This window comes from Barbatula barbatula, assembly GCF_947034865.1.
Source record: "Barbatula barbatula genome assembly, chromosome: 1".
In the NCBI taxonomy this organism is placed as follows: Eukaryota; Metazoa; Chordata; class Actinopteri; order Cypriniformes; family Nemacheilidae; genus Barbatula; species Barbatula barbatula.
In genome coordinates this window covers 15130696-15157507 of record NC_136766.1, presented here as the reverse complement: position 1 = coordinate 15157507, position 26812 = coordinate 15130696, and the positions used below count along the sequence as shown (strand labels likewise).

Below are 26812 nucleotides of genomic sequence, written 5' to 3'. Positions count from 1 at the left end.
AGGATGCATATTTGGCGCTGTGAGTCCTGAATTGAGCATTAAGCTGTTTTCCCTCAAACTGAAATTTCACCCAGTCATGCAGTATAATCTCTAATAGATGATGACATGATAAGAAAGTCTATTCTGAGGTGTACTGTACCTGTGTCTGTGTGGCCGGTGAATGCTAGGACATTACTGGCAACGTTTGTGTTTGCTTTTGCTTTTTATTCCGCACAAACCCTTCCGATGAGAGTTCCTGTATTTATTATAATCAATCAGATACGCTGAAAGGTTTGAGCGTGCACAGCCCCTTCCAAAAAATATCAGCTTGTGTGCAACTCTGCCAAGACACGCAGAGTCCGGTTTTAAACTGTTTGCTTAATACCTCTGAGGTTTGCAGAGCACTAAAACATTTCATGATGAATATTGTGTGGTGGAACATGAAGTTATAAATGTAACTACATCTCGTTCACATTGTAGTTTTTAATAGCAGGTGAATGGCTGAGGAGGTACCGACTGACCCAGGAAATGGAGAGTTGTTGAGATCAAGTAGCTCTGCTCTATAACAGTTGTGCCCTTTAAGAAAACTACACTTAACCTCCAGTTTCCACAGAGGAACTGTAGCTGTAATTAATGTAACAGACTGTAAAATCGCTTTCTAAAGGGCAAAGTCATAATCTGTTGCTATAGAATATATTTCTTACTGGGCTTTCAATGGGATATGGAAGCACTGTGCTATCTGTTTTTTTGTTGTAGGCTTGATGTGCATTTAAGTAATTTACTCACCCTCGATTTGCTCCACATCTTTATTTCTTTATAAGCAAACAGTTCTTGGAGAAACACTGACTTACCATAGTAGGAAAAAATACAATGGTAGTCAAAAGTGCCATAGAACTGTTTGATTTCCAACATTCTTCAAAATATCTACTTTTGTGTTCAACAGAACAAAGAAATGTACTGTATAAGCTATTTTTCTTGCTACGGTTGTCAGTGGTAGTTTGGTTACAAGCATTCTTCCAAATATCTTTCTCTGTGTCAGAACAAAGACATTTATATAGATTTGGAACAACTTGAGGGTGAGTAAATGAAGACAGAGTTTACATTTTCGGGTGAACTGTTCCTTTAAATAACTAAGTAAACACTGTTTAGTCGGTCATCTGTCCAAAGAGTTTTCAAATATAAACAAAGCTCTATCATTATCAAAAGTCCATTTGTCAAAAAGCAGAAGTCCAGTTGCCTTCAAAGCGGCTGTAACGCTGTAATGTAATTATCAAACGGTAGACAAAAGCACAGATGGCTCCTTTTGCACGTATAAAGCGGTGGGCTGGGATTACTCGCTCGGATCCCACTAGTCAGAATCAGAGAACCCCTGTGGAGACGCGGAAGGAGATTAAACTCTCCCTGCGGAGAATCTGTGCCATTTTGACCCAAACAGACTGTCTGGTATTGGCGGCTACATATGGAGGAATTTCTGTCTGTTCGTTGTGTTATGTGATTGGCACGGGTACGTCGGGTGATACAGATCATGCAATGGCTCTGTGATCACTGTTTCTGTTTATTTATTCATTGTAAAAGAGGGTTGTGCGTTCATGATGTGTGGGAATCACGGCTTGATCCAGAGTCATTTGAGCTCAGGTTTCTTAATGACGCAGAAACGATTGATCCCAACGGTGACTCCGAACCAGAGATATCACAGGCGTTAATTAATCTACTTACATAATTTAGCTAGTTTCCAATGGCCCAATTCCATTTCAGCCCTCCAGCTATTACAGAGGGGCTCTAAAAATCTCACTTTCAAAGACTTTTGTCCCTGCTGCATGTCACAGTTGAGCGGAGTTCAAGTCTGTTAATCGTTATTAATAGCGAGCGTCTCCATGAGCACATTTATGATCCATATGATAACAGCTGTCTTTGCTTTACAGATCTTAAAGTGTAATAGTCCAGAATGATTATTGTAAGATTATGTGTTTCCATCACTCGTCATTCTGCTTAGAAATTAAACCAAGATGAGCATCTTCAGCACATCAACTAAGGGTTAATGTACTGTGAGCCTGGTTGCAATACTTGTCCATTAATTTTAATGAGAAGGACATTTTCCGATTGTTCTGGTTCATTCACATTAGATCACAATCCACAGGCTAAAGGTGGACCTGAGGACGGGCTGAATAAATGGACAACTGAAAGAACCACTGAGATACGTGTCAAAATGGATTGTTTAAAGGGATAAGTCCTCCAAAAATGTCATCATTTACTCACCCTCTTGTCAATTCACAAAACCTTTATGACTTACTTTCTTTTACAGAACACGAAAGAAGATATTTTGGGGAATTCTGGTAACGGTGGTGCCCATTGCAATGGTTTTGGGTCTGTACAATAGATGTCAATGGGTACCACCGTTGTTCGGTTAGAAACACACTTCAAAATATCTTCTTTTGTGTTCTGCTGAAGAAAGTCATAGTGGTTTGAAATAACAAGAGAGAGTAAATGATGACAGAATTTTGTCATGATCCTGCCTCTCCTTGTCTTGGTTTTCGAGTCTTGTGGCAGGATCATGTCAGTCCCATGTGTTTTGTGTGGAGAAAGAGCATTGTTTTGGTTTGAGAAGCCATGCTCTCTCTCCGGTGTCACGTCCTTTAGTCCCGCCCCCTTGTTTCCCCGGTTAGCGGTCCATTATTGTTAGTCTTGTCTCCAGCCCTGGTCCATCTTTCCCTTAGTGTTTCAGTCCCCTCACCTGCCTCGTGCAATCCTTCCTGTTAGCTTTCCCTAAGTGTTTCATCCATGTCACCTGTGGCCACTCTCGCTGTGTCATCGGTCCTTGTTAGTGTTTCCCTTTATCAAGCCCCAGTTTCCCTCTGTCCCTTGTCGGTTCATTTTGCACACTTTGCACATTTACCCTTCGTCTGTCTGGTTTACCCGTGTTCCTGTTCCCTGGACTCAAGTTTGTGGACTTAGTTTGTTATTCTTAAGACCTTGTTTGTTTTGTCCCCCTTGTGGGAAGTTTTAGTTTTCAGTCTTGTTTGTGTTCATGTTTTCCCCATCGAGGGTCTTTGTTTTGAAATAAAGTCTTGTTGTTCGACACATGTCTGCCTGCGCTTGGGTTCTGTCCACAACCATAACAGAATGAACCGACCAAGAAGAACCCAGCAGGCAGCAGTGTTTGCTGCAAGGTCCCGCCAGCCTCGTCCCCTCTGCAGCATTCGCCAGGATAACTCCGACCTGGCGGACTACCTTGATAGGTTTCTGGAAGCTGCAGGAGAGGTGGTCCTCGGAGAGGAGGAGGTGACCGCAGCATTCATCCACAGCCTCAGGGTTGCCCTATCGCCAGCGGAGACGAGGAGGCTGAGACCGCTGGACTTCGAGGGTGTGCTCAGGTTTGTCATGAGCCGACCGGAGCCCAGGGTCTCAACACATCCGTGTTTTGCATCTCCGTTGGGCCCCATCCCTGAGGGTCTTGCCCTGAAGCTCGGGGTATTGACAACCACCGTGCCCTCACCCTCTTCTCCACCACCAGCTAGCCTCCGTGGTAGGCGTGGACGGCGGGAGTCGTGGGACTCACCGTCCGACTCTTCCAGCACGGAGATAGTGGGGTCCCCCAGCGCTACTCTGCAGCCGGCCACACGTCCTGTGAGCCGGTCCAAGAAGAAGAAGCAGAGGAGAGTGGCACCATCCTGTCCTGCCCAGCAGCCGGTATCCAGCCCTGCCCAGGCGTCAAGTCCGGTGGTCCCGTCAAGTCCGGTGGTCCCATCAAGTCCGGTGGTCCCAAGTCCGGTGGTCCCAAGTCCTGCACCCAGTCCTGTCCAGCCGGCCTCTCAGCCGGCCTTCCTGTCATGCCCTACCCCTTCTAGTTCCTCCTACTCCAAGAGAGGTATCCCTACCATGCCCAGGCCTTCCTACCCCACCCCTCCGCCCAGCTCTAGGAAGCAGGGTCCTGTCCCTCCTAAGTCCCCACCCAGTTATTATGTTCCCAAGTTTGTCCCACCCATTCCACCTCCCCCCTTCCCATTGATGTTTATTTTATTGTCCAACCCCAATCCCTTTTTAGTCATGTCAGCCCTGCCCCTAGTGTGTTCTGTTCTGTGTTTATGGTGTCTGTCCTCCTGTCTGTCAGTCTTGTCATGTTTAGTGTGGTCTTGAAGAACTCCCGGAGGAGTTCTTTAAGACGGGGGCTCTGTCATGATCCTGCCTCTCCTTGTCTTGGTTTTCGAGTCTTGTGGCAGGATCATGTCAGTCCCATGTGTTTTGTGTGGAGAAAGAGCATTGTTTTGGTTTGAGAAGCCATGCTCTCTCTCCGGTGTCACGTCCTTTAGTCCCGCCCCCTTGTTTCCCCGGTTAGCGGTCCATTAGTGTTAGTCTTGTCTCCAGCCCTGGTCCATCTTTCCCTTAGTGTTTCAGTCCCCTCACCTGCCTCGTGCAATCCTCCTGTTAGCTTTCCCTTAGTGTTTCATCCATGTCACCTGTGGCCACTCTCCCTGTGTCATCAGTCCTTGTTAGTGTTTCCCTTTATCAAGCCCCAGTTTCCCTCTGTCCCTTGTCGGTTCATTTTGCACACTTTGCACATTTACCCTTCGTCTGTCTGGATTACCCGTGTTCCTGTTCCCTGGACTCAAGTTTGTGGACTTAGTTTGTTATTCTTAAGACCTTGTTTGTTTTGTCCCCCTTGTGGGAAGTTTTTGTTTTCAGTCTTGTTTGTGTTCATGTTTTCCCCATCGAGGGTCTTTGTTTTGAAATAAAGTCTTGTTGTTCGACACATGTCTGCCTGCGCTTGGGTTCAGTCCACAACCATAACAAATTTAAATTTAAGGGTGAACAATTCGTTTCAAAAGGTTCCTTCAAAAGGTACACAATAATGTACCCAAAATACATAAATGTATGTCTTGTATACCTGTAAAGGTACAAAATAGAATGCAAAAGGTACAGTTTTGCGTTTATTTCTGACAGTGCATGTTTGTAGATTTGTTTTTTGTCAATTCAAGTAAAATAAGCAAATTTATTCCAATATCATTATTTTCCACTGCGGTAAACCGCAACTTCAATGCTGGCTAACTATAAAAATTAATTGGCCATATCAAAGCCATAATAATAAATAATTTTCATCATCATCAGCATAACTGTATCCACTGTTCAAATATGATGATTCGTATTTGTAATATATAACATTACACCATAATACATGATTCCTAGCTAAACATAAAGTACAGTAGCTGAAGTGCACTTCTCCATATTATTGTGTTACATACACAGAGGGGTGACTATAGTTTAACTGGCATTTTACCATTTTGAAATTATGGGATAATGTATAACTGACTAGCAAGCCCATGTGTCTATGTGAACTCTATCTGAGCGTTGTCCCTACAACACGCTAATAAAAAGCTACACAGTATCCCCTCAGCACAAAGCTGTGATTATACCCAGATCCAAACATTGTTATCCCTTATTTCTTTTGTCTTCAGTGTTTTCATGGGCCCGTGTCCCTGGTGTAGGTCTTTGATGTGTGGGCTGTTCTGTAGTCCAAGCTGAGCCATTATGACAGGCAGGAGGGACTTAATAACAGGGCTTTCACCCTGAGCATGCTCCTGACAAATTACCTGTGTGAGACCTGGATTTAGAGAAGGGTCAGTGAAAAGATCACACACACAGACATACTCGGACGGCACACCTTGCCTTTGTCTTTCCAGAGGGAGTCTCTGCACTAGCCTCTGTACCCTTTTAATGTAACGTGCTGCAGAAGATATACCAGTAATGTAAGCTTAGTGTCTGTTCACAGTGTATAATGTGGGTGGGTGAATATTTGCATTTCTTACATTGTGGAGAGAGAGAGAGAGAGAGAGTGTGTGTGTGTGGATGTGCATGATGTCACCAGCTTGCTTGTTGTCGGTGAGACAGTCTTTAAATCTGTGCCACCAACACCCGACCCAATGTCTGCTGAGGGCTCTCACACTAAAAGAAGAATCTCTCTCTCATCCCTTCCCTGTCATTCTCTCTCCCTCGCTCTCTCTCTCTAACTTACCGTGATAAGTGCTTCAGGCAGAGCCGAAGCAGAATGCAAACCCTAGAAGGTCTCAGTTGTTTCAGGAGATTTCAGCATTCAAACAGAGTTGCGGGATTCTCCCCTCGGCTTTGCACCGTAGAGTATTGAAAATCTGCCGTCGCCGCACTCACTTCTGTTCGAGTCTCTTTTGTTCCGCTGGCTGAGCTCAGATGCACAGAACAGGCCTCTCTCACTTTCACCACCTCTTCCTCTCTCTGTGCTTCTCATTTTCTTTTGCAGCGCAGACTGGATATCAAAAGTGGCAATTTGCATATTAAATTGAGTGGAAAGGAAAATTAGTAGAGATGCGTGGAGTTAAAGCAGCCGCACACATATACACCTTCTCGTGTATATTCTGTCGCTCTGTTTACAAAGTTCCTGCATGGAAATGCTCAGCGGAGTGTTTGAATGAGGAGCTGGTTTCGAGCTTTTCGCAACGGTGAATATTACAGCTATTCATTAGCTAAGGTCGGAGCAATCACGTGGTCTCATTAATGTTTAGTAAACGTTAAGCCAGACATTTTACAGCACATCTTAACGTACATTAGCAATTTAAAAGGCCAGTCAAGAAAAGTGAGAGGAATGTTCTCTTCCTTTGTATAAAATGGTGCGTGCGCTTTGGTCCTCTTGCGTATCTGGTGGTCTTCCAGACTGTTTGTGTGTGTGTAAATCCTCCAAGCTGTCCCTAGTGTCTTCTATTCAATCAAAAATTGACATTACAGAGTGTAATCCTATCTAAAGACAACTACGCGACATGCCTATTGTGAGAGCGAATTCGTTTTGGGATATGTAAGAAGATTATTTTGTAGATTACATTACCTACAGACATTCACCTTATTGTGTCTCTCATTCTGAAGTGGCAGCCAGATGTCACAAAGTCATCATTAAACTCTTTAAATCTTTCCCAGGTGCCATTAGCCACCACATTCTGTTATTTTACCAGCCTTCGTAGCTTTATCCAAACCTGCCAGCTTGCCGTGCTCCTCAGGGACAGGCGCAGGATGTTGTTTGATGGCTTTTATCCACAGACCACAAAGGGGGCTCTGTGCTAAACTCTGCGAGTTGTTGCTATAAGAGGGAAGTTTTACAGAGAGGAGATTCTTTCCTTTTTTCCCCAGAGCCTTTGTTTTGGGATGGATAACTTGTTTCACAGAGAGTTTCTCTGTTTGGCAGACCCCATGAGGATCCCAGCCTGTTTTTCTGGACTGGTGCAAGTGGCAAACCGTCATCACGTTAGAGACGCTTCAGCGCACAGTTGGTTGAACAACAGCACCACTCGAAGGTTTAAGAATGATCTGCAGCCTTAGATAATGTTTAGGAGATGACTGACAAACAACTTTTCAAGTTGTTCGTAAAATGTGTGTATGTTAACTGATACACAAACGCGGAATGTGTGCTCAGAGGATTTATTCCTTGTTATCTGACAGAAGAAATTGTTTCAAAGAGTTTGTTCCGAGCGTCATTGCCGATTTCATTGACTGATTTCTGTCACTTCATGTAAGATTATGGTTCTGTTTCAGGACTCCTTGTTCTGACAGGAAACTCACTGGATTATGAGTGTTAAAGGGATAGTACACGCAAAAACAAAAATTCTTTCATTATTTATTCACCCTCATGTCGTGTCAAAACTTGTATACGACTCTTTCCTCTGTGGAACCTTTAACAAAGAAAAATGTCTCAGTGGTTTTATGACCATGCAATGCAAGTCAGGGTGGTCAATGTTGTTTGGTTACCAACGTTCTGCAGAAGAAAGATAGTCATACAGGTTTGGATTGACATAACACAATTTTGGATGATACATCTCTTTAATTGTAAAAAATTAAATTTTCTTCTACACTCTTAAAATCAATAAATATTAATCAAATAAAAACTTTTTTGTGTCTGAGACTACATTTTGACACCTAACTGACATCATTTTTGCATTCCTAGGTGATCTTGGTGGGCTCCAACATTAATGAACTTGACCAGATGTTCTTCATTAGCACGGATGAGGGCTCTTCTTTCCAACGGCAGCCCATCTCCTTCTCTGTGGAAACTCTCCTCTTCCATCCATCCGAGGAAGACAAGATCCTGGCCTACAGCAAGGAAGCGAAGGTCAGTTGTGAAAGCGCCATTTATTGAGTAATACAATCAAGCACAACACAACGGTTATTCATTTCCACAACGGTGAGCCCGATTAAAGACAGCGTTTTCTTGGCACCCATGTTTTCCTTTCGAACCGATTGCTTCATTTCATTATTATTCATTTCCACCTCATGTTTGTACCGTTTCTTTTGTCAGGCTCAAATGCTTAAATTAGTCTGTGTGGCTGTCTCAATATTAATGATTTGGGTCTCACCTGGCTGCTCTGACCAACTGTTCTCAATACATTTCTCACCCAGCTATTGTTTATGGCTGTGCTTTCTGCTCTCCAGCATATTGGCATGCTCATTATTAGAGTTATGAGCAGCACTGTTTGGCCTTCAGGCCATGGTTGTCTCTCGCTAAAGAGCGTGTTTACATTGTTAACGGCTTGGTGAGCAATGAGGCAAGAGCTGTGTGTGTGTTTTTGTGTTGTTGATGAATTGCCGAAACCTCTACCGCCTGCAACACACTGAAAGCAGAGCAATTGATCATCTTTGAGATTAAATGGGAATCTGTGTGGTAAGCTGGTTGGTTTGATTGTGAATGTGCATTTGTCTGTGTGTGTGTGTTTGTTATGAGTTTGGTGGGCACAGTATTTTCTGTGTGACTGGTGGTCAATATAATCTCATTACAGGGATGATCAATTGGGGGGACACGCATGCACAAACAAATGCAGGGCACACAATGTGTGATTTCAGTATAGACAGTGCTTACAGTAAATCTTTATTTATACAGTATGACTGCATATACAATAACTCAGTCGTTCAGTTTTCACGATGGTGAGAATTTGTAAAGTGTGCATTCATCTTATTCTTGCCCAGAATCAATATTATGACCGTAGGGTAAAGCTATCATGTTAAAGGATGTAAATTGTGTGATTTATTTCTCTTTCTGTTACAGCTCTATGTCTCCACTGATCTTGGACACAAGTGGACTCTACTACAGGAGCGTGTTACTAAAGACAGAGTTTTCTGGTAATTCTTAATCTTTATGTTGACTAATTAAAGGGATATTTCAGCTGAAAATGAGCATTCGTCCTTTTGACATTTTACAGTCTTCTGAAACCTTGTCTCTCCATATTTTGTGATTTTTATTTTTTTGACACCATTTATGTTTGTCACTGGGTTTTGCAAATATCTAACCAAAAAAGGTTAAGTATTCACTTTCATGGTAAGGATAAAAGCAGCTCGGAGATTCAGCAATAAATAAATCCTTTGTGTTTCACGGATATAAAAGTCAAAAGGCATTAGGGTGAGGAAGTCACCACAAAATTAGAATTTTTCACTGAACTATTCCCTTAACTCCAGAACTTTTTAGCTGTAGACGGTTTCATTGTGTGTATGTGCGTGGCCTGAAGTTAACTTCTGCTCTATTTTTGGTCATAATAAAACAATTTATTTAGTGTTCCATTTTATATTAATATTTTATTTTATATTAATTGTATTAAAACTACTCAACAGTTATTGATTCATTACGGAGGTCATAATGTTTATGTTGTTTTCGCTGACACCGTCAATATTGGTGTCTTTTATAGTTTTTTCTTATTTCTATATTTTTTCTTTTTCTTTTTTCTTTACCTTACTCAACCTTTCTGTCTTTTTAATCTTTTCTCCCTCCTTTCCTCATTTCTCTCCTCTTCCACCATCCACCAATTCCAGGGAATTCAACCCCTTTTCATTTAGCATTTTCCATTCCTTCTCACACTGGTTATGGTTCACTGCTGCCACAGCTGGGATTTAGGGCCTGGACAGGAGTGATTTATTTCCCCACCCAAACCAGTCTTTCTTTCTGACCCTCTCTTTCTCGTTTTGGATCTTTTTTCCCTGATCTCTCTCTTCTGCTGTCATGCCACTCCCCACCCCTTCCAACTTCCAACCAGATTCACCTACAAAGGACACTGTTTAGCATAGCCTGTCTGCGGTTGATAGTGATGAAAGGTCCATAAGTCAGCTCTGTGTCACCACCAGCAGTAGTAAACCACATCCAGCACATGTTTTAGTTGGCTGGAGGTTTTACAATGAAACTGTAAATCCAAAGCTCTTTTTACTCAGCAGCGGGGGGTTCATACGGGTCGTACTCTTGCCCTCTCTACTGTCTCCAGACCTCTTTAAAAAGTCTCGGAGAAGAGACTGCAGAATCGGGTTCATAGTGAGGATTGCGGTTCCTGTCCTCACCGTCTGCTCCCTCACTCATAAAACACAAGAAAATAGATCGCATTAATCACTATGGGTTTAATGCACAGGCTTGCTGTCAGGGCGGGTGGTCCGTCAGTGTGGTCAGCAGAGGAGCCTCGGGCTCTTTGCTACTCTTTGTGGTGTTGTGACATGATGGTCAAGCCACTTGCCATAAATCACTCCGGCGCGAGATTATAAATGCATTATACTTATATAATGTTTTTACCTTAAATGTTTTTATGTAGTAACCAATGCAGAGGGCTGCATGAAAGGAATTGCAATTGAAAACCATTTTAGTAAATAAAGCTTTGATTTCCTGTATGTTTAAAAATTAACATTGAAAGGGGAAAATAATGAATTATTAACAGATGCAAACACTTTCAAATGTCTTATACATGCTTTTGGAGATCTACATGAACACAGACACACACACAGTTGATATCCTGTTAGCTAATCTGCTTGTAGTTTTAAAACTAAAATTATACTGAGCAGCTTACAGTCTTCTCTTCCACAACCTTTTGTTTCTTTGGACCACATTTAAAGACTCTGAATGTGTTTCTTTGAGCAAGGAGGTGGTGAGGGAGATTCTGTCTGTGAGTCAGTCTTGTGTTTTATGTTTTTCCTGTTGTTTTTTTGTGCTTTTACTAACTGTATGATCTGTTTAAGGGCTGTGACGAAGGTAGACGTGGATCCTGATTTGGTTCACTTGGAGATTCAGGACATTGGTGGTGGTAAGAGCTCATATGTTTATGGAAAGATGCATTTCAATTCAATTCTACATTCCATGACACACCATTAAGGGCAGATGGCAGAATGTCCCAGAACAGAGTGTTTTCTGTAAATCTTCAGTGCACGCATATAAAAGAGATCAGGCGTTCAGACGCAAGCTGTTACACAGAGTTCCATCATTCTTAAGCCAGTGAAGGTTACAGTCTGTCTGACTGTGCAACCTACACCCTAAAATGCATGAGGGTTACATCTAGGCAGTATATAAGTCAAGGACCAGCAACTGACTTATAGCAAACTGCGTGTCCTACTGCTCATATCATATGGAAGTTAATTTGTAGCCTTTCACTATATCTTCTGTGTCACACATAAGCAGATGAAGACCTAAATTGTTTTTGCTTCACAGTGGCACCCCTCACCCCTTTTGGTAGACATGCTGAATATGAGTTTGTGCGTGTGTTTGTGCCTGGTGTCTGACCTTGTGTGACACAAGACAGAAGCAAAGCGCTCAGCCACACTAATTGCTTTTTTAATGAATTTCTCCGCTATCCTGCTTTGATTAACCATTTGTCCTCTTCAATAAGTGACCTGTCCATGTGTTTGACTGAAATTAAAACACGACAACATAAAGTAAAACAACAGAGAATGTGAGGTGACAACAGCAAACAATATGAAATGAAGTACATAATTACAATAATTGATTGCTTAAAATTGTGACGTGTGTGTGTGTGTACGTGTGTGTGTGTGTGTGTGTGTGTGTGTGTGTGTGTACAGGTCTCTATACATTGTGAGGATCTAACCATAATGTTCCCACAATGGGGAAATTCTTATCCACCTAAGTTGTGGGAACTATCCAGTGGTTCTGTGAATTGAATTTGAAACATTATAACTAAATGATGCATATATGAAAATGTAAAAATGCAAAAAGAGTTTTTTGGGGTTAAGTTTAGGGGTATAGGGTGAAGGTTAGGGGATTAGACATACTGTACAGTAGCCTACATTATAAAAATGAATATGTCTGTCAATAGTCCCCCAAATGTATAAAAAGACACATTTGTGTGTATTATGATGCAGTTTGGTTATTTTGTTTTCCATGCAAGTAATGGTCTAGATACACAATGATCAATGATCAATGCTAGATACACAATGTGATTTTATGTAGTATAGTGGTTAACTAAAGGGACAGTGCTGACACAAACATATTTACTCTCTCACTCAATTCTGATATTGAAAATTTGCTCTTATTGTAAGCCTTATGTCAGGAGACGGGTGAAGGGCGTGAACTGAAAATGGGATAATGAATAAGGAAACAAGGGGCGGGGCTAAGACGCAGGACGGGAGAGCACAAGGCACACTCAATGAAACACAAGAAACGGGGCTGTCACAGGGCCAGAGATTTGTGTGAGATCTAAACAGAAAGGCCACATCAACAGGGCACCTCAGCACTGTTTTCCCATAATTAATATCCTACCATTCTGAATAGAGCAAAGCGATGGGTCCAGTGAGGATCTTCCTGAGCTAATTTTGCCATGAGCTTCTTTTTTATAACACAGACACTGATATCCATTCACCTGTGGAAAAGAGTACAAACACCCACGAACAATGAACTAATTATACATGAAAAATAAAGTCCTTTCAAACTTTAAAAGTCAAATTCTTCCATCCTGCTTCTCTTACTCCTGTAATATTTGTGTTTCTGGGCTTTTTTTCCAGGATACCTTTATGTGACGTGTCTCATCCAAAACTGCTCAGATAAAATGGTGACAGCACAGTTCTTGGGAAAGATTGACCACAATTCCCTCTCCGTGCAGGATGATTATATATTTGTACAGGTACAATGATGTGTTCTGTTCTGTTGAATATGTGAATTCAAAGTTTGTTGGTGTTGCATTGTGCATGTCAAAGAACTGAGTGTATAAATGTAAGAAGAAAATAGGACAGATCCACTCTGACAGGTTGGACAGAAGACAGATTAGATGGATCATGTTCAAAGCAGAAGTTGCCACATTGCTTTGCAACCCCAAGAAACGCTCAAGTAAAGATTAACTGTATTAAAAATCAAGTAAATTAAAACTTTATTTTAGTTTTTCTCAAGGATCATCTCTGACTATTAGAGAGCTGAAGTGAAGGGTATGTTAGGTGTTTCTTCTACCTGTTCTTGGAAATGGTGCCCTTCTGTTCTGCTCAATCTGTTATTCAATTTTTTTTGGCATTCATTTTCGGTTTGAGATATTGATTCCTTTTTCAGAATGCATTCTAACTTAAAGGGTTAGTTCCATCAAAAATGTAAGTCATATCATCATCTACTTACTCTTACTTCTCTAAATCCAATTGACTTCCTTCCGTGGAACACAAGAATATAAATGTTAAAAGAATCCTATCTTGACATGAATTAAAAAAAGCTCTTACTGTGTTTCATAAAAGAAAAAAATCATTTGGTTTTAGAATTACATGAAGGTAAATAGGTGATACCGAATTTGATTGAGTCAATTGGGCTTTAGGTGAAAAGTTTGTTTATAGATAAAAAAGAATGAATTGTAGTTACAAACATGTATATGAGATCCACAGTGAACTCCATTACGATACGATGCAAGAATTAAGCTTGCCAAGAGTCATATGCTCATACATGTGCAAAAAAGTGAAAATAAATGTGATCTTAATTTATCGCTTCCTAAATATTTTTTTGTAATTAGCCATTGCCTCAAGGACATCTCGTTCTGTATTAATGTATTTGCTTCCCCATCTCACCTGCTCTGTTGTTCTTTGAAGTGATAGCAACTGTTGTTGAAAAGAAATTCAAATATGCCCTTGAGAAACAGAGCTACAATGTGTGAAATGTTTGTGTCCGGTCAGCAGGTTGCAGAGTCACACACAGGCATGCTAATGCAGCCTGGACACAACTCTTGTGAACCACGGAGACCTTTTACAACAGGCTAAGAGACAGAGATTTTTATTCAATGCTAGATCAAACAGAATCTGTTGGGGTACTGGTCGAGTTGAAAGGACAGTGTGAATAGAGATGAACCCCACAGAGAAAGAAAATGGATAGGAAAGAAAGAGAAAGTTGTTTTGTCCAGAAATTGGTAGTGAGGACAATCCTCTGTCATCAGAATGGTGAAATAATGCAACATATGCATTGGTAAAGAAAAAAAGCACTCTTTCTTCTGACAGGTAACCACAGGAAATCGCACCAAGCATTATGTCTCGTTCCGAAGGAATGAATTTGTCCAGATGAGGTTTCCAAAATATGCCCTTCCAAAGGTAAGAATGTCTCACCCTGTCAAACGGCCAATTTTCTCCAACAGCTCCACTCCAACACTCTCTCAAGCCACTCTGGGTTGAATTAAAAAAAGTAATCTAATGCAAATTGATTATTGCAACCTATACATTTCTGGAATTGTAGTTCTTAATTTTAAATATGCTGTCCCTGTTGCACATAAGCTAAAAATAAGGCAGAGGATAAAGATACATTGCCAAATATATACAGTAAATTTGTGTTTGAACAATATGTATTCTGAAATTGATATACATCGGTGTAAAAATTTAAGATATTATTCAAAATGTTCATTTAATCAGCATTTGTAGATCTATTGCTGCCATTGCAAACACATAAAAAATGTGTAGTGTAGTTGTGATATATATATATATATATATATATATATATATATATATATATATATAAATGTATGTACAGTATATATATAATGGATTTTTTCCACGGCTGTATATTTAAATTGAATATTTGAAGCTAAATATGTCACTATACTATAACACCATTCTATGCATCTGTGGCTGCACTTTGTTTGAAGTTGCTACTGTCATGATCTAACATTAAATGATCGTTTGACGTTGGTTATTGTCATTTTATCAGCTGCAGCTGTCTTGGATTTCACTTTAAAGCCATAAAGAGACTATGACGTATTGTGGCAATATGTTTGAAGCGAAGAGCACAGTTGGTGTCTAGCACTGAAACACTACACCGTTATAATCCAGACGAGGGTTTTAACCTACTGAGTAGCCATGATGTATTGCAGTAATGTGCCAGCGACAGACAGCTGGCACAAGGTTACAGCTGAGAACTGACCAGGCTGTCTGTGGCTTCAACCCTAGGGAAAGCTTCAGTAAAATGCTGCCTGACTGTAATTGAATAACATTGATTGGAGTGGGGGCCAGGGGGTCTGCTTCATGTATATTTCACCTTAGAGAGAGATGGAGAGAGAGCGAGGCAGAGGCTTTTGGGCAGCTGCTGTCAATGGCATTTGTAACTATGCCAACCGCTGATTCACAGTGACAAAGTGAAAGAGAAAAAGAAAGTGTGAGAGAACGAGTTTTACTAAGAAAGATGTCCAAGATTAACAGGCATTCTCCGTAATAGTACAGATAAAAGCTTTGATTGAATTACTTTAGACGCTTTTAAGGCTAGATGAACTTATAGAATGAGTCGCACGGTGCCATTAGTTGTACGTACGGCGGGATTTATAATTTTCTTTTTTTGGTGTAAAGTAATCTTGAGGTTTTTTCCTCCCTGCTCTTTAAGTTGCTTGACGCTTGACTGAGCAGATAGGTCACACTTTAGACACCCGTTTCAAGAATCCAGAAGAGAGCTGGAACCTGTGTGTGCGAGCTAGTGTTGGCTGATGTTGTGCCCATATTTTCCACAGTAAATAATTGAAAGCCTATTGAAAAATGCAAAACCCAATTCCAGTATGCAGTCTCAGATATCTCCAGAAGTCCTTTGCTCGAAGTTATGGATTAACAATGGCTGTTTGCTCCAACGGGCCGATTTGTTTGGAGCAACATTAAACACTAAATGGTCTTATCTTCCCAGTACTTCCTTTTTCTTTGTCGTCCTCTGTTTTGCTGCCTTTAAACCTCATCTTCATGTATTTCCATGTACTTATTATGTTTAGTATAATATATTTACTGTGTTTTGGTGCTAATGCTGAAAGGGAGTTAATAAGAACATCCTCAAATTATTAAGAAAACTTTAAAAAAGCATATATCTGAAAAATGTAATCATACATAATAAGTACTTCATTTTTTTCAATACTGCTTTTAGAAGTTTCCAAATTTCCATTCCTCAGAATCACTTTAAAAGGGCACAATGTTCTTCTTTTATAGTTGGAGCAGACTGTTAACAAAAAACAGTGCTATTGATTTTGGCCCATTAAGACCTTTCTCTTTGCTGCAAGAATGGCACATCATGCCCACGAATCCAAATGCACGCTATCGGAGCCCAGCGAATCCAGGAGGCACAACCGAAAGCAAACATTCTGCTGAAGTATTAATGTTTCGTCTTATCAATAAAGAGAGACCTTGAAGGGTTGTCTGTCTTCCAATCGGTGCGCCTGTCTATTGAACAGTCACGCATCACACTTTTTTTCTACACACAGGCGTAGGGCCGTCGCTTAATCTATAGGGCCTAGGTCAAAAATCCCAGTTGTCTCTACTGACGGCCCAGTAAGGACAGTCAGTTGGAGTTGCCGAAACTCAGGAATTGTGTCTGAGGACAGAGCAAGAAATGTCCTGCAGCTGTGTCGTGGCTAATAGGGGTCCTGTGTCGGCTGTCAGAGGTAGATGGATAGTGCTGTCTTAAGCTCTGTCCTGCAGCTTTTATCAGGACTGGCGACCTGAGTGCCCTGTCTCACGGTGTGAGAGACAAAGACAAGAATTTTATAACTGATAGCTCCTGATTTAGCCACACATGTGCAGGGATGAGCAACACGTTAACTGTTTGGTTTCCCTGTTTTGATTGTTCACTGTCCATTTCTCTGTGTCTGATACCTTCAACGCTCTTACACTGAATTTGTCTGTCTTGTTTATTTTTGTTTTTGCAGATAGACATGGTTAAAGATAAAACAAGAAATTATATGGAGCAGATGGGCGGGGATGGGAAATGACATGCATCACATTTAAACTCGAGTCGGTCGCATAACAACCACTGTGTAGTTTCTCACCAGGCCATGCCTTTTGCCATTTAACATTCCATCAGGACGCATTAGTGGAATACATTTCGGCTTCAATCTTGTCGTAAATTTTAAATCCACATTTCAAGGTGCTTCAGGCCAACTCTCAGCAGATGTGTTTGAAAGCTGCGACCATGTTATTGGTTGTGCAAGCCATGGAAGATGAGCTCATGGTTTAAATTCTAACCATGGTATTTTAGTCTTTATATATTGAACATGACATCAACAGAGAGAAATTACATTGCTTTTCCAGACAAGCGGTAGGTTCAAAAGGGCAATACCAAACATGCAACAATAACTCCCTTATTACAAGTTTCTGTTTATAGTTATAAAAGTAAATTTAGTTTACAATTATGTCTACAAAAGCTGCTTCAAAAGGTTAAAAAAGTGCTTCAAAAGGTTCTTCTTTGGTTCCACAAAGAACCTTTAACATCTTCAGATTATAAAAGTAAGAAAGAGATGGTTCCCTTTCTGTCGGTCTCTCGACGTTGTGTCGAAGCCGACAGATGGGGTTCGCCCTTGAGAACCAATCGTCTCTGACTATTTTGAAAAGGCCAATGAAATTGGCGAATGAAATTTGCATGCCGGGCTCCGCCCCCGGATATCCGGGTATAAAAGGGGAGCCGGCGTGCTCATTCATTCACCTTTTGTTCTTCGGAGCCTTCGCATCTGATGACATTCTTCGAATTGCCGATTTCTACGACGCGGTGCAGCGGAGATTCCCCTGGGCGTCCTGGCAGTTCCTGAGGTATTTTTCTAAAAGAGCAATTTCCTCAGCGTGGCATTGCCCGCTGATCTCTTGGGTGCAGTACACTCATCGAGGACGGGGACGGACACGGTGGTTGCCGCAAGTGTTCGGGGGTCCGATCACTGTGGCAGCCTCGTGGATTCGTCCTGCCCGCACGGCGCGCGGATGGCTATTCAGACGTTGCGTCACTGCGCGCGGATGGCTGGTCAGACGTTGCGTCACTGCGGGCGGACGGCTATTCAGACGTTGCGTCACGTTGGCTACGTTCTGTCAAGAGCAAGCCACCACCTCGTTTGCTTCCCGTTCTGTGACCGCAGCGGCTACGGCCCTGCCGTCAGCGGCGGCGAGCAGCGAGGGTGATGTGGGGATTATCGTGAGCGTTAATCCGTCAGCCGGTCGGCTCGCGGACCGCTCGCGCCCCGTCTCGCTTGTTTAGCAGGTCCCCAAGGATGGTCCTAAGCCATCTTATTCCTCAGCCATCTTATTCCTTTCATCAGACTCTGGCGATTCCCTGAAGCTCCCTCCCTCGGGAGGTCGAGCACAGGTGAGAGCAGACGTCAAGATGTCAGCCATGCTCGCTCGGACCGCCGTGAGCGTCGGGTTGCGGTGCAGCCCTGGTGCTCGCGGCTGGGTACTCGCACATTGGGCCCGGCTCAAGTGCCAAGTTTTACCGAGCTGCATAAGGAGTTCAGTAAGACCTGGAGCGTCCCTTTCGGCGCGCTTCCGTCTAGCTGACTCTATCGCCCTCTCTTCCCTCGGGGCGGGGAGGCAGCTAGGGACTATGTCAATGCACCCTGGGTGGAGCATGCAGTCGCGGGTATCCGCAGACGGCGGCCACCTGGGGGGCTTGACCTAGACTCACCGTCCAGGGCATGTAAGGTCTCAACATCTCTGGTGTTGAGGCTGGCAGTGCCGTGGACCAAGCTGCCTCCACTCTTACGCATGGCCTTCCTGCAGGCCAGGGCGCTAAAGAGAGCCCCACGGGGTAAGACCGACCCAAGTAGTGCCGCCGCCGACTGGCCCTCCGGGGACCGCGGTGGCAGCGCAGGCTGGGTCGGACGATGTCCACATCAGTGGCCCGGAAAGATGCCTCGGACCCAATCTTGCGCAGGGGGGCGATGTCGAGAAAGGCCACTTTCCCGACTCCCCTCTCGCAAGGTCGGCTGATTGGTGGCGCTGTCAAGGACTGCTCCAGCAGCCTTTTGACAGTGTAGAAACAGACCGGCCTGCTGTGACCCGGCCGCCTTTCGGCCGTCGAGGTCTCGCACGTGGTCTGCCCCCAGCAGCCCTGGCCTTCTCCAGCGTCGACTCCGGTTCTGGTGCCCCCGCAGGTGGCCCCCCGGAGGAGGACGTCAAGAGAAGGACCACCTAGAGAGATTGAACCATCGGGCCCGACCCAGCCTGGGTTGCTGGATGGTCGGACTGGGGCGGTCCCTGCCGCGTCCCAAACACCTTCTGGGCCCCTTCGGGGGCCTAGTGCCCGCCTTCTCACAAGGAGAGGTCTCTCTCTGGGTCCCACTTGCAGCCGCTCTCACCCTCTGAAAGATGGTGTTCGGCAACTCGACGTTGCGTCGTGGCGGCACGCAATGACGAGTATAAAGCAGCCCTCAGCACTCTCGCTTCGACGGTGCGTCGAGCTGCGCCATCGCCTGGCAGGTGATTTAGCGGAGCCGTTCCCCCCGGGGAGAACAGCACTGCTAGTCATTGAACCAACCCCCGCGGGTTGATGAAGTAGATCGCAGCCCCCCCTGTGAGGTCTCTGGGTGCTTGGTTAGCATTTCAAACCATCACGGTGGCTGGGAGTGTGGTCCGTCTCGGCATTCGATCCAGCTCGCCAGACCTCCGCCGGACTTCAGGCATCCTCTTACCTCAGCAGAGGCAGGGATGTTCCTGTGCTCCAGGCCGGGGCTGCCACACCTCTGGCGAAGGCGATCGAACCGTCCCCTCGGCCGAGATGTCCAGTGGCTTCGACAGCCGCACTTCATCATCCCCAAAACCAGGGGTCGCTGCATACCTTGAGCAGCACCTTGCAAGGGTGCCGTTCGGGAGGCGCAGAAGCGCGTCCTGGTGTCTGTCAGACGCCAGGAGTGGTTCATGACAACTGACCGCATACTCTCATGTACAGTTCCCTCGGCACTGTCGAGGGGCTGGCATGTCAGTAAATGGGTCAGCCGGGAAAAAGAGAGCAGCTCTCCCTGGCGCGGAGCTCCCCCTTTTCCTGGTAGAGAACTCAACACTGTCTCCATGACGGCGTGCTCGCTCACGAGCACGCACAGTCAGTGCTGAGCTGCTTGAACTTTCAGGCAGCAGCCAGCGGTCCCCTGAAATCAGTTTCAGAGGCTCCTGGGCATGGTGTCCTCGGGGGTGGCCTGTCCCCCTCGGGTTGACGCACATGGGACCGCGACAGCACTGACTACAGAGATGAGTTCCCTGGAGAGCGTGGCGCACCGGCAGTAGTCGTATCGTCATTACACCTGCTGCCGTCGCATCCTAACCCCGAGCAGGTCTTGAGGCCGGTCGTGGAACGACAGACGCCTCCCTACGGGGTGCGGGTGCGGTGTGCAATGGGCGCGCAGTGTCGGGTCGCTGGACGGGCCCCCGCCTGCGTTGGCAGATCACTGCCTTCAAGTTGCTAGCTGTCCTGCTTGCACTGATGAGGCTCCGGCCTCTCGTGCAGAGCCAGCATACTGGCCCGGACAGCACGACCGGCGTAGCGTACTAAACCTCAGGGTGGCACTCGCTCGCTGCAGTCATCGCAACTCGCCCAAAACGCCTCCTCCCGTGGAGACAGCAGGTGGCAAAGCCCCTGCAGGTCACATGCCCACCGGGTGTCCTGAACCAGACAGCCAAGCGCTCTCTCGTCAGTTGACACCCCGTGGGAAGTGATGGCTCCACCCCTGCGGGCTGGCCTGGGTGTGGTTTGGGCGGGCACAGGGGGACCTGTCGCCTCCCTGAACACCACCCAGTACCGCTGGGCATTCCTTGGACGAGGACCCCCTCGACACGGAGGCCCTAGCGCGCAGCCTCCAGTGGAGACAGCAGGTGGCAAAGCCCCTGCAGGTCACATGACCACCGGATGTCCTGAACCAGACAGCCAAGCGCTCTCTCGTCAGTTGACGCCTCGTGGGAAGTGACGACTCCACCCCTGGTGGAGACAGCAGGTGGCAAGGCCCCTGCAGGTCACACGCCACCGGGTGTCCTGAACCAGACAGCCAAGCGCTCTCTCGTCAGTTGACACCTCGTGCGAAGTGACGACTCCACCACTGCGGCCGGCTTGGGTGTGGTTTGGGCGGGCACAGGTGGACCTGTTGCCTCCCTGAACACCCCCCAGTGCCGCTGGGCACTCCCTGGTCGAGGCTCCCCCCTCGACACGGAGGCCCTAGCGCGCAGTTGGCCGCGGGACAAGCGGAACTACGCTTCCCCCCAGTGAGCTTCATTGCGCAGGTCCTGTGCAAGGTCTGGGAAGGGAGTATCAAGTGCTGCTAGTTGCGCCTTACGGGCCCAACTACACTTGGTCCTCGGAGCTAATACTCCTGACGACAACTCCCCCTGGCCAAATCCCCTGGCGAAGGGCCTACTCGCAGGGGATGGACACGTTGTGGCGTTCGAGCCGGACCTCTGGGTCTGGCTCCTGGATGGGACGAGGAGTTCCTGGATGACCTACCCCCCTCAGTGGTGGAGACTGTCACTCAGGCAAGGGCCATGCCCACAAGGCTGGATGCCTTTAAGTGGCGCCCCTTCTCGTCCTGGTGCTCTTCTCGAGGAGAAGACCCGCGGAATTGCTCGCTCAGGAACGTGCTGTCCTATTGCAGGAGAGGCTGGGGAGTAATCTCCCCTTCCACATTGGAACGTGGGTACCCGCTGTCGCGGTTATCACGTACCAGTTGCTGGTGAGCCTCTGGGGCGGCATGACCTGATTATTAGGTTCCTCTAGGGCGCGAGGGGCTAAGGCCTCGTCCGCGCCCCGTACCCTCTTGGGACCTTAAGGTGGACCTTTGGGTCCCCTTTTTTCGGGCCCTGCCGAGAGCCCCTTCCTCGTTCTGCGAGGGGAGTTGGCTCTCCTGCTGGGGCTCGAGTCCATCCAGAGGGTGAGGCACCTGCAAGCATTCCGTGTCCACCGATTGCCAAATTTCAGGCCCGGTGACTCTCACGTGATCCTGAGACCCCGGCCGACTTACGTGCCCAAAGTTCCGCCGCCCCCCTTTGGGACTAGGTGGTGAACTTGCAGGCGCTCCCACACCGGGAGAAAGACCCAACCTGTACGGGGGGTGTCCAGTAAGCGCATTGCGCCTCTACTCGAACCACACTGAGGGCTTCAAGGCCCTGAGCAGCTCTTGTCTGTTATGGAGGTCAGCAACGGGAGTGCTGTATCCGAGGAGAGTTGTAGCGCTGGGTCGCACACGCCGTCACTACGGCGTGCCGATCCTAGCCCGTGCCCATTTGAGTGACGGTACACTCCGCTCGGGGTGTGACCTCCTCGTGGGCATCGGCTTAGTGCGCCTCTCTGGCAGACATCTGTAGAGTTGCGGGTTGGGCTACGCTATACCTCGCAGAGGCTTACAACCTCCGTGGGGAGTCGGCAGCTCGAGTCTTGCCAGCAGGTGAGACCAGCAGTCGTGGGGCGTACGCCTGCGCATAGCGCCATTCCCCTTCTGAGGTGGACCAGTGCGCTATGGGCTGCCTCCCTTCTTTCCCCAAGGGTGAAGAATAGGCAGTCCGTCCATCCATCAATAGCACTCAGGGCGGCGGGCTCGGCGGAGCAGCCCTGCCGCCTATGGCCGGGTATCAAGCTGAGTTATTACATATAGCTCTAACCGGACCTAGTGCCCCACACGTAGTAACCCCCCACTAGGGTGGTTCCGTCTGAGATGTCGTCATGAGATGGTTCCCCGCGTGGCAACCCATGACCTCCCCAGGTGGACATCCACCTTGCGGCATTCCGCACATACCTCCCATGAGTTCTCCCCTATTTGGTGAGACCATGTTGGTGTCTCCACTGTATTCCCCCCTAGGGTGGGAAGTGGTCTCCGTAGCGCACGTCCTCATTGAAGGAACAGCGCTTACCCAGTAGCCCTACGACTGGATGGCCCTCGCCAATGGGGCCGTCTGAGTTGGCAGAGGGCAGGGGCTACTCATCTTTGCCAAAAGCTCTGGGAGCCCCTGCCTGCCCACTGGAAGGTTACAAATTTCGCGATAGCGCTCACGTGTGGCTCGCCCAGGCCGGTCAACGTCGCTTCGCTAGAGGTTGTGACGCGGCTAGTGCCGTGGCGTTTTCCATAGGAACCCCATCTGTCGGCTTCGACACAACGTCGAGAGACCGACAGAAAGGGAACGTCCCGGTTACGTATGTAACCTCTGTTCCCTGATGGAGGGAACAAGACGTTGTGTCCTTCTTGCCACGACAATAGCCGTCCGCTGCAGCAGTCACGAGATGCTCTCAGGCTCCTCAGCACAAAAGGTGAATGAATGAGCACGCCGGCTCCCCTTTTATACCCGGATATCCGGGGGCGGAGCCCGGCATGCAAATTTCATTCGCCAATTTCATTGGCCTTTTCAAAATAGTCAGAGACGATTGGTTCTCAAGGGCGAACCCCATCTGTCGGCTTCGACACAACGTCTTGTTCCCTCCATCAGGGAACAGAGGTTACATACGTAACCGGGACGTTCTTCAAATAACTTTTGACTGAATGGTTCTTTGTGGAACCAAAAATGATTATTCTATGGCATCGCTGTGAAGAACCTTTTAAGCACCTTTATTTTTTAAATGCAATGCACACATTGACATCGCCCTTTTATATCAAAGCATGTGTGAAATTAAATATTTTCATTGTTTTATTTAATAAAAATGCTGAAGAAAATGTGTATTTTTCCAGAAGTGTTTTTGTGGATACAGAAAGATAAATAAAAATAAAGGTGCTAAAAAGGTTCTTCACAACGATGCCATAGAAAAAACATTTTTGGTTTCACAAAGAACCGGTCAGTCAAAGGCTCTTTAAAGAACCATCTCTTTCTTACCTTTTTATAATCTCAATAACCTTTTTTCACCACAAGGAACCTTTGTGAAACAGAAATTCTTTGATTTGGTTCTTTGAATGTAAAAGGTTCTTTTTGGAACCGTTTAGAAAAAAACGTTTTTTGTGTATTTATTTATATCGGAGTAAACTGTAAAGATTAATTATGTGTAGATGCTTCAAGACCAGTGATGTGGAACCAAGTTTGAAATACTTTTTATATTCTCATGTCTGTTATACCTTATAATTAGCTTTCCTGCTACTTCAGTGTTTTTTTTCTCATAGCAACAGGTGTTGTGTAACTCACAGTCGGGGCTACAAACTTCTAAACTTCTCTTAGTGAGACATAAGTGCTCACAATAGAGCTGGGAACACATTAAAGCTACTGGATGTCTGTTTCTTCTGGTATGGTGCTCGCTCTTCACTTATGTTCTTATGAATGAATTCAGCTGGGGGCCATGAGCTTTTCTTCATCTTTGTGCTTTAGTTAACGTGACCCACTTTTACTTTATCTCTAAGAACAACATGGTTGCAAACTTTGCCGTCACTATTACGAACGAAGTCTTTTATCACAGTAAAATGCAGCTAAGTTATCAAAACTGAGCAGCTTAGTGTCGATACTATTTGTATGCAAGTCAAAAAAAGCTAATCATAGGACATTTATGTCTTTTTTTACATCTAAATCGGTTCCTGCACAGTGCAAATTTTCACTTCACGGTATTTATACACAGTCATCTGAAATATCTAAAAAATAAGCTTGTAATTTGAATGAATAAGTACAAAAATATTTATTCATAACAGCATGTAGCACTTTGTGCGGAGATATTTGTACGGTTGTTTATTTGAAAAGCTCTTTGTTATTGAGCTGTTATATTTCGAGGTTGTTTTAGTTTCTCTTGGCAAGTAAATTCAATAAAATTGCCGAACAAAGCTGGCCAGACATGAGTCTCTGTACTGTATTTGTTTATGATTGATGTTGTGTGAATGTGTGCATTTCTTTTTCTCGGCGCACAAATGCAAACTCACAGACACAAGCCGAGAAATGAGTCTCAATGTTAATTATTTTCTCCGAAAACAGAAGAAATGTTGTGTACACATTGAGACTAAACGAGTATTCATTTATTTTTGTCATTTGCATTGACTTTATATAGCTTTAAGTTTATATCCATGCTTTAATCTATTTGTATCCTTCTCTTTAGGATGTGCAAATTGTGAGCACAGATGAGAATCAGGTATTCCTGGCTCTGCAGGAATGGTATCAGACAGACACCTACAACCTCTACCAGTCAGATACACAAGGGGTCTATTACTCCATTGTGCTGGAGAACGTCCGCAGCACCAAGCAGCCTGAAGAGAACGTCCTCATCGACATCTTGGAGGTCGACATTTCAGCCTACACAATACAACTGTTCAACAGTCACAGCACACTCTTAAAATCCTAGTTCATGATTCATGAAATAAAAATAGTTCTGCTGGACAGAACAGCTGGTGAAGTAAACACGACTGTACGAATTTACTTGAAAAGTCTTAGGAGCTCAGAGCATATTGATAGAGAACTTGATCTAAAATTCCTCACAAACACAAATGAGCTCTATGCACTTGTATCTGTGTGGGTGTCTGTTTATGTGTGGTGGTGTGAATGTTTGTGATCTCTAGCAGCTCTGTCTACTGTGTACTGTACATTTACTCAATATTCATAGCTGGAAGTGTGTTCTTTACATAAGTGAGTGTTTCAGGAAGCTGATGTTGAGATTCTCCAAGAATGAACTCACTTCTTAGGTTTTCTTATCTAAACTTTTGACCTAAAAATAACATTTATCAGCTTTCAGCTGGTGTAAAAGATTTAATCATTTGACAAAATAGATTGTAATAGTGTAAAAGTGTTCTTCTGCTTTCTTGGGTTTTTTAGGTTCGTGGAGTTAAGGGCGTATTCCTGGCCAATCAGAAAATAAATGGAAAAGTCACGACTCTCATTACTTATAACAAGGGCAGAGATTGGGAACGTCTGGCGCCGCCCACAACTGATATGAATGAAAAACCTGTGAACTGCAAGCAGGTAAAATATCTTCTCTTAACACAATATTCCAACATTTCAACCAGTATTTTGCATTTTTATACATTTTTGAAACCACAGTTAACTTTACAGTCAACCCTTTGCATTCAATTTGAGAAGTTATTTCCGCAGAATATGAAATGTAGCTATAAAACATTTATAACTTCGGTTTTTACAGGTCAAGATTATTTTAGTGCTCAACATCACATTTGACATAAAAATGTTGATCTTTTTATTGTGTGCAGTATATCATGCATGAAAATACAATGCAAACCATTTTTAGATACACACACACACATATATATATATATATATACATATATCTAGCCCACATGTGAATTATGTCTCAGACATTATTGATCCCTGGCATCTGACTCATAGGCCGTTATTTGCAATTTTGAGTTGGTGTGCAACATAAGATATACGCTCTGAGTCATCAATCCAAATGCTCATATTAATATCCAAAGGGCTTCACACACAGACAGATATGGCCGTATCTATAGTTTCAAATGGACAGTTTAAACACTGGGACTGGCATCCCAGGACATTAATAAAGACAGATATTCGTTCTAGCCGACACGAGACAAGATAAGACGAGAGAGGACATATATTGACATCTCTCTCCTCTACTGTCTGTCTGCCCACCCGTCTAACATCTTCCTCTCTCAGCCCACCCTTTGACACGCCTCCTTTTTATTGTTCCCCTTTCACTTATTCACTCCCCCACGACCTTCATCTTTCATTTTTTGTCAGTCTTTCTGCTCGTCTGCATGGCTTTTAGCAACTTTATTGTCTTTTATTGTCAGAGCTTTTTTGGTGACGAACAACAATTTTGCATTCTGAAATGAAAAGCAGTAAGAAAACGTATCTTCATTTTTGTGCAATGGACTGGGACAGCTTTAATGTTTAAACATGTTTTTCTAGTCTAAAAAAAAGGGTTTGGCCATAAACTAATATAAGCAAAAGTATCCAACTCAATATGGTTAGGGTCATTTGAGGAGTA

General features: G+C 44.8%; 1 protein-coding gene across 1 annotated transcript in view; it reads left to right on the top strand.

Annotated features, from left to right (window-relative positions):
• Positions 1 to 26812, top strand: part of sorcs2 (sortilin-related VPS10 domain containing receptor 2) — a 150020-nt gene that overhangs the window by 109759 nt on the left and 13449 nt on the right. Inside the window, exons 4-10 of the mRNA XM_079447231.1 lie at positions 7937 to 8101; positions 9032 to 9105; positions 10972 to 11036; positions 12745 to 12863; positions 14203 to 14292; positions 24956 to 25135; positions 25666 to 25812. Of these exons, the coding sequence (XP_079303357.1) occupies positions 7937 to 8101; positions 9032 to 9105; positions 10972 to 11036; positions 12745 to 12863; positions 14203 to 14292; positions 24956 to 25135; positions 25666 to 25812 (840 nt within the window). The remainder of the gene's footprint in view (positions 1 to 7936; positions 8102 to 9031; positions 9106 to 10971; positions 11037 to 12744; positions 12864 to 14202; positions 14293 to 24955; positions 25136 to 25665; positions 25813 to 26812) is intronic.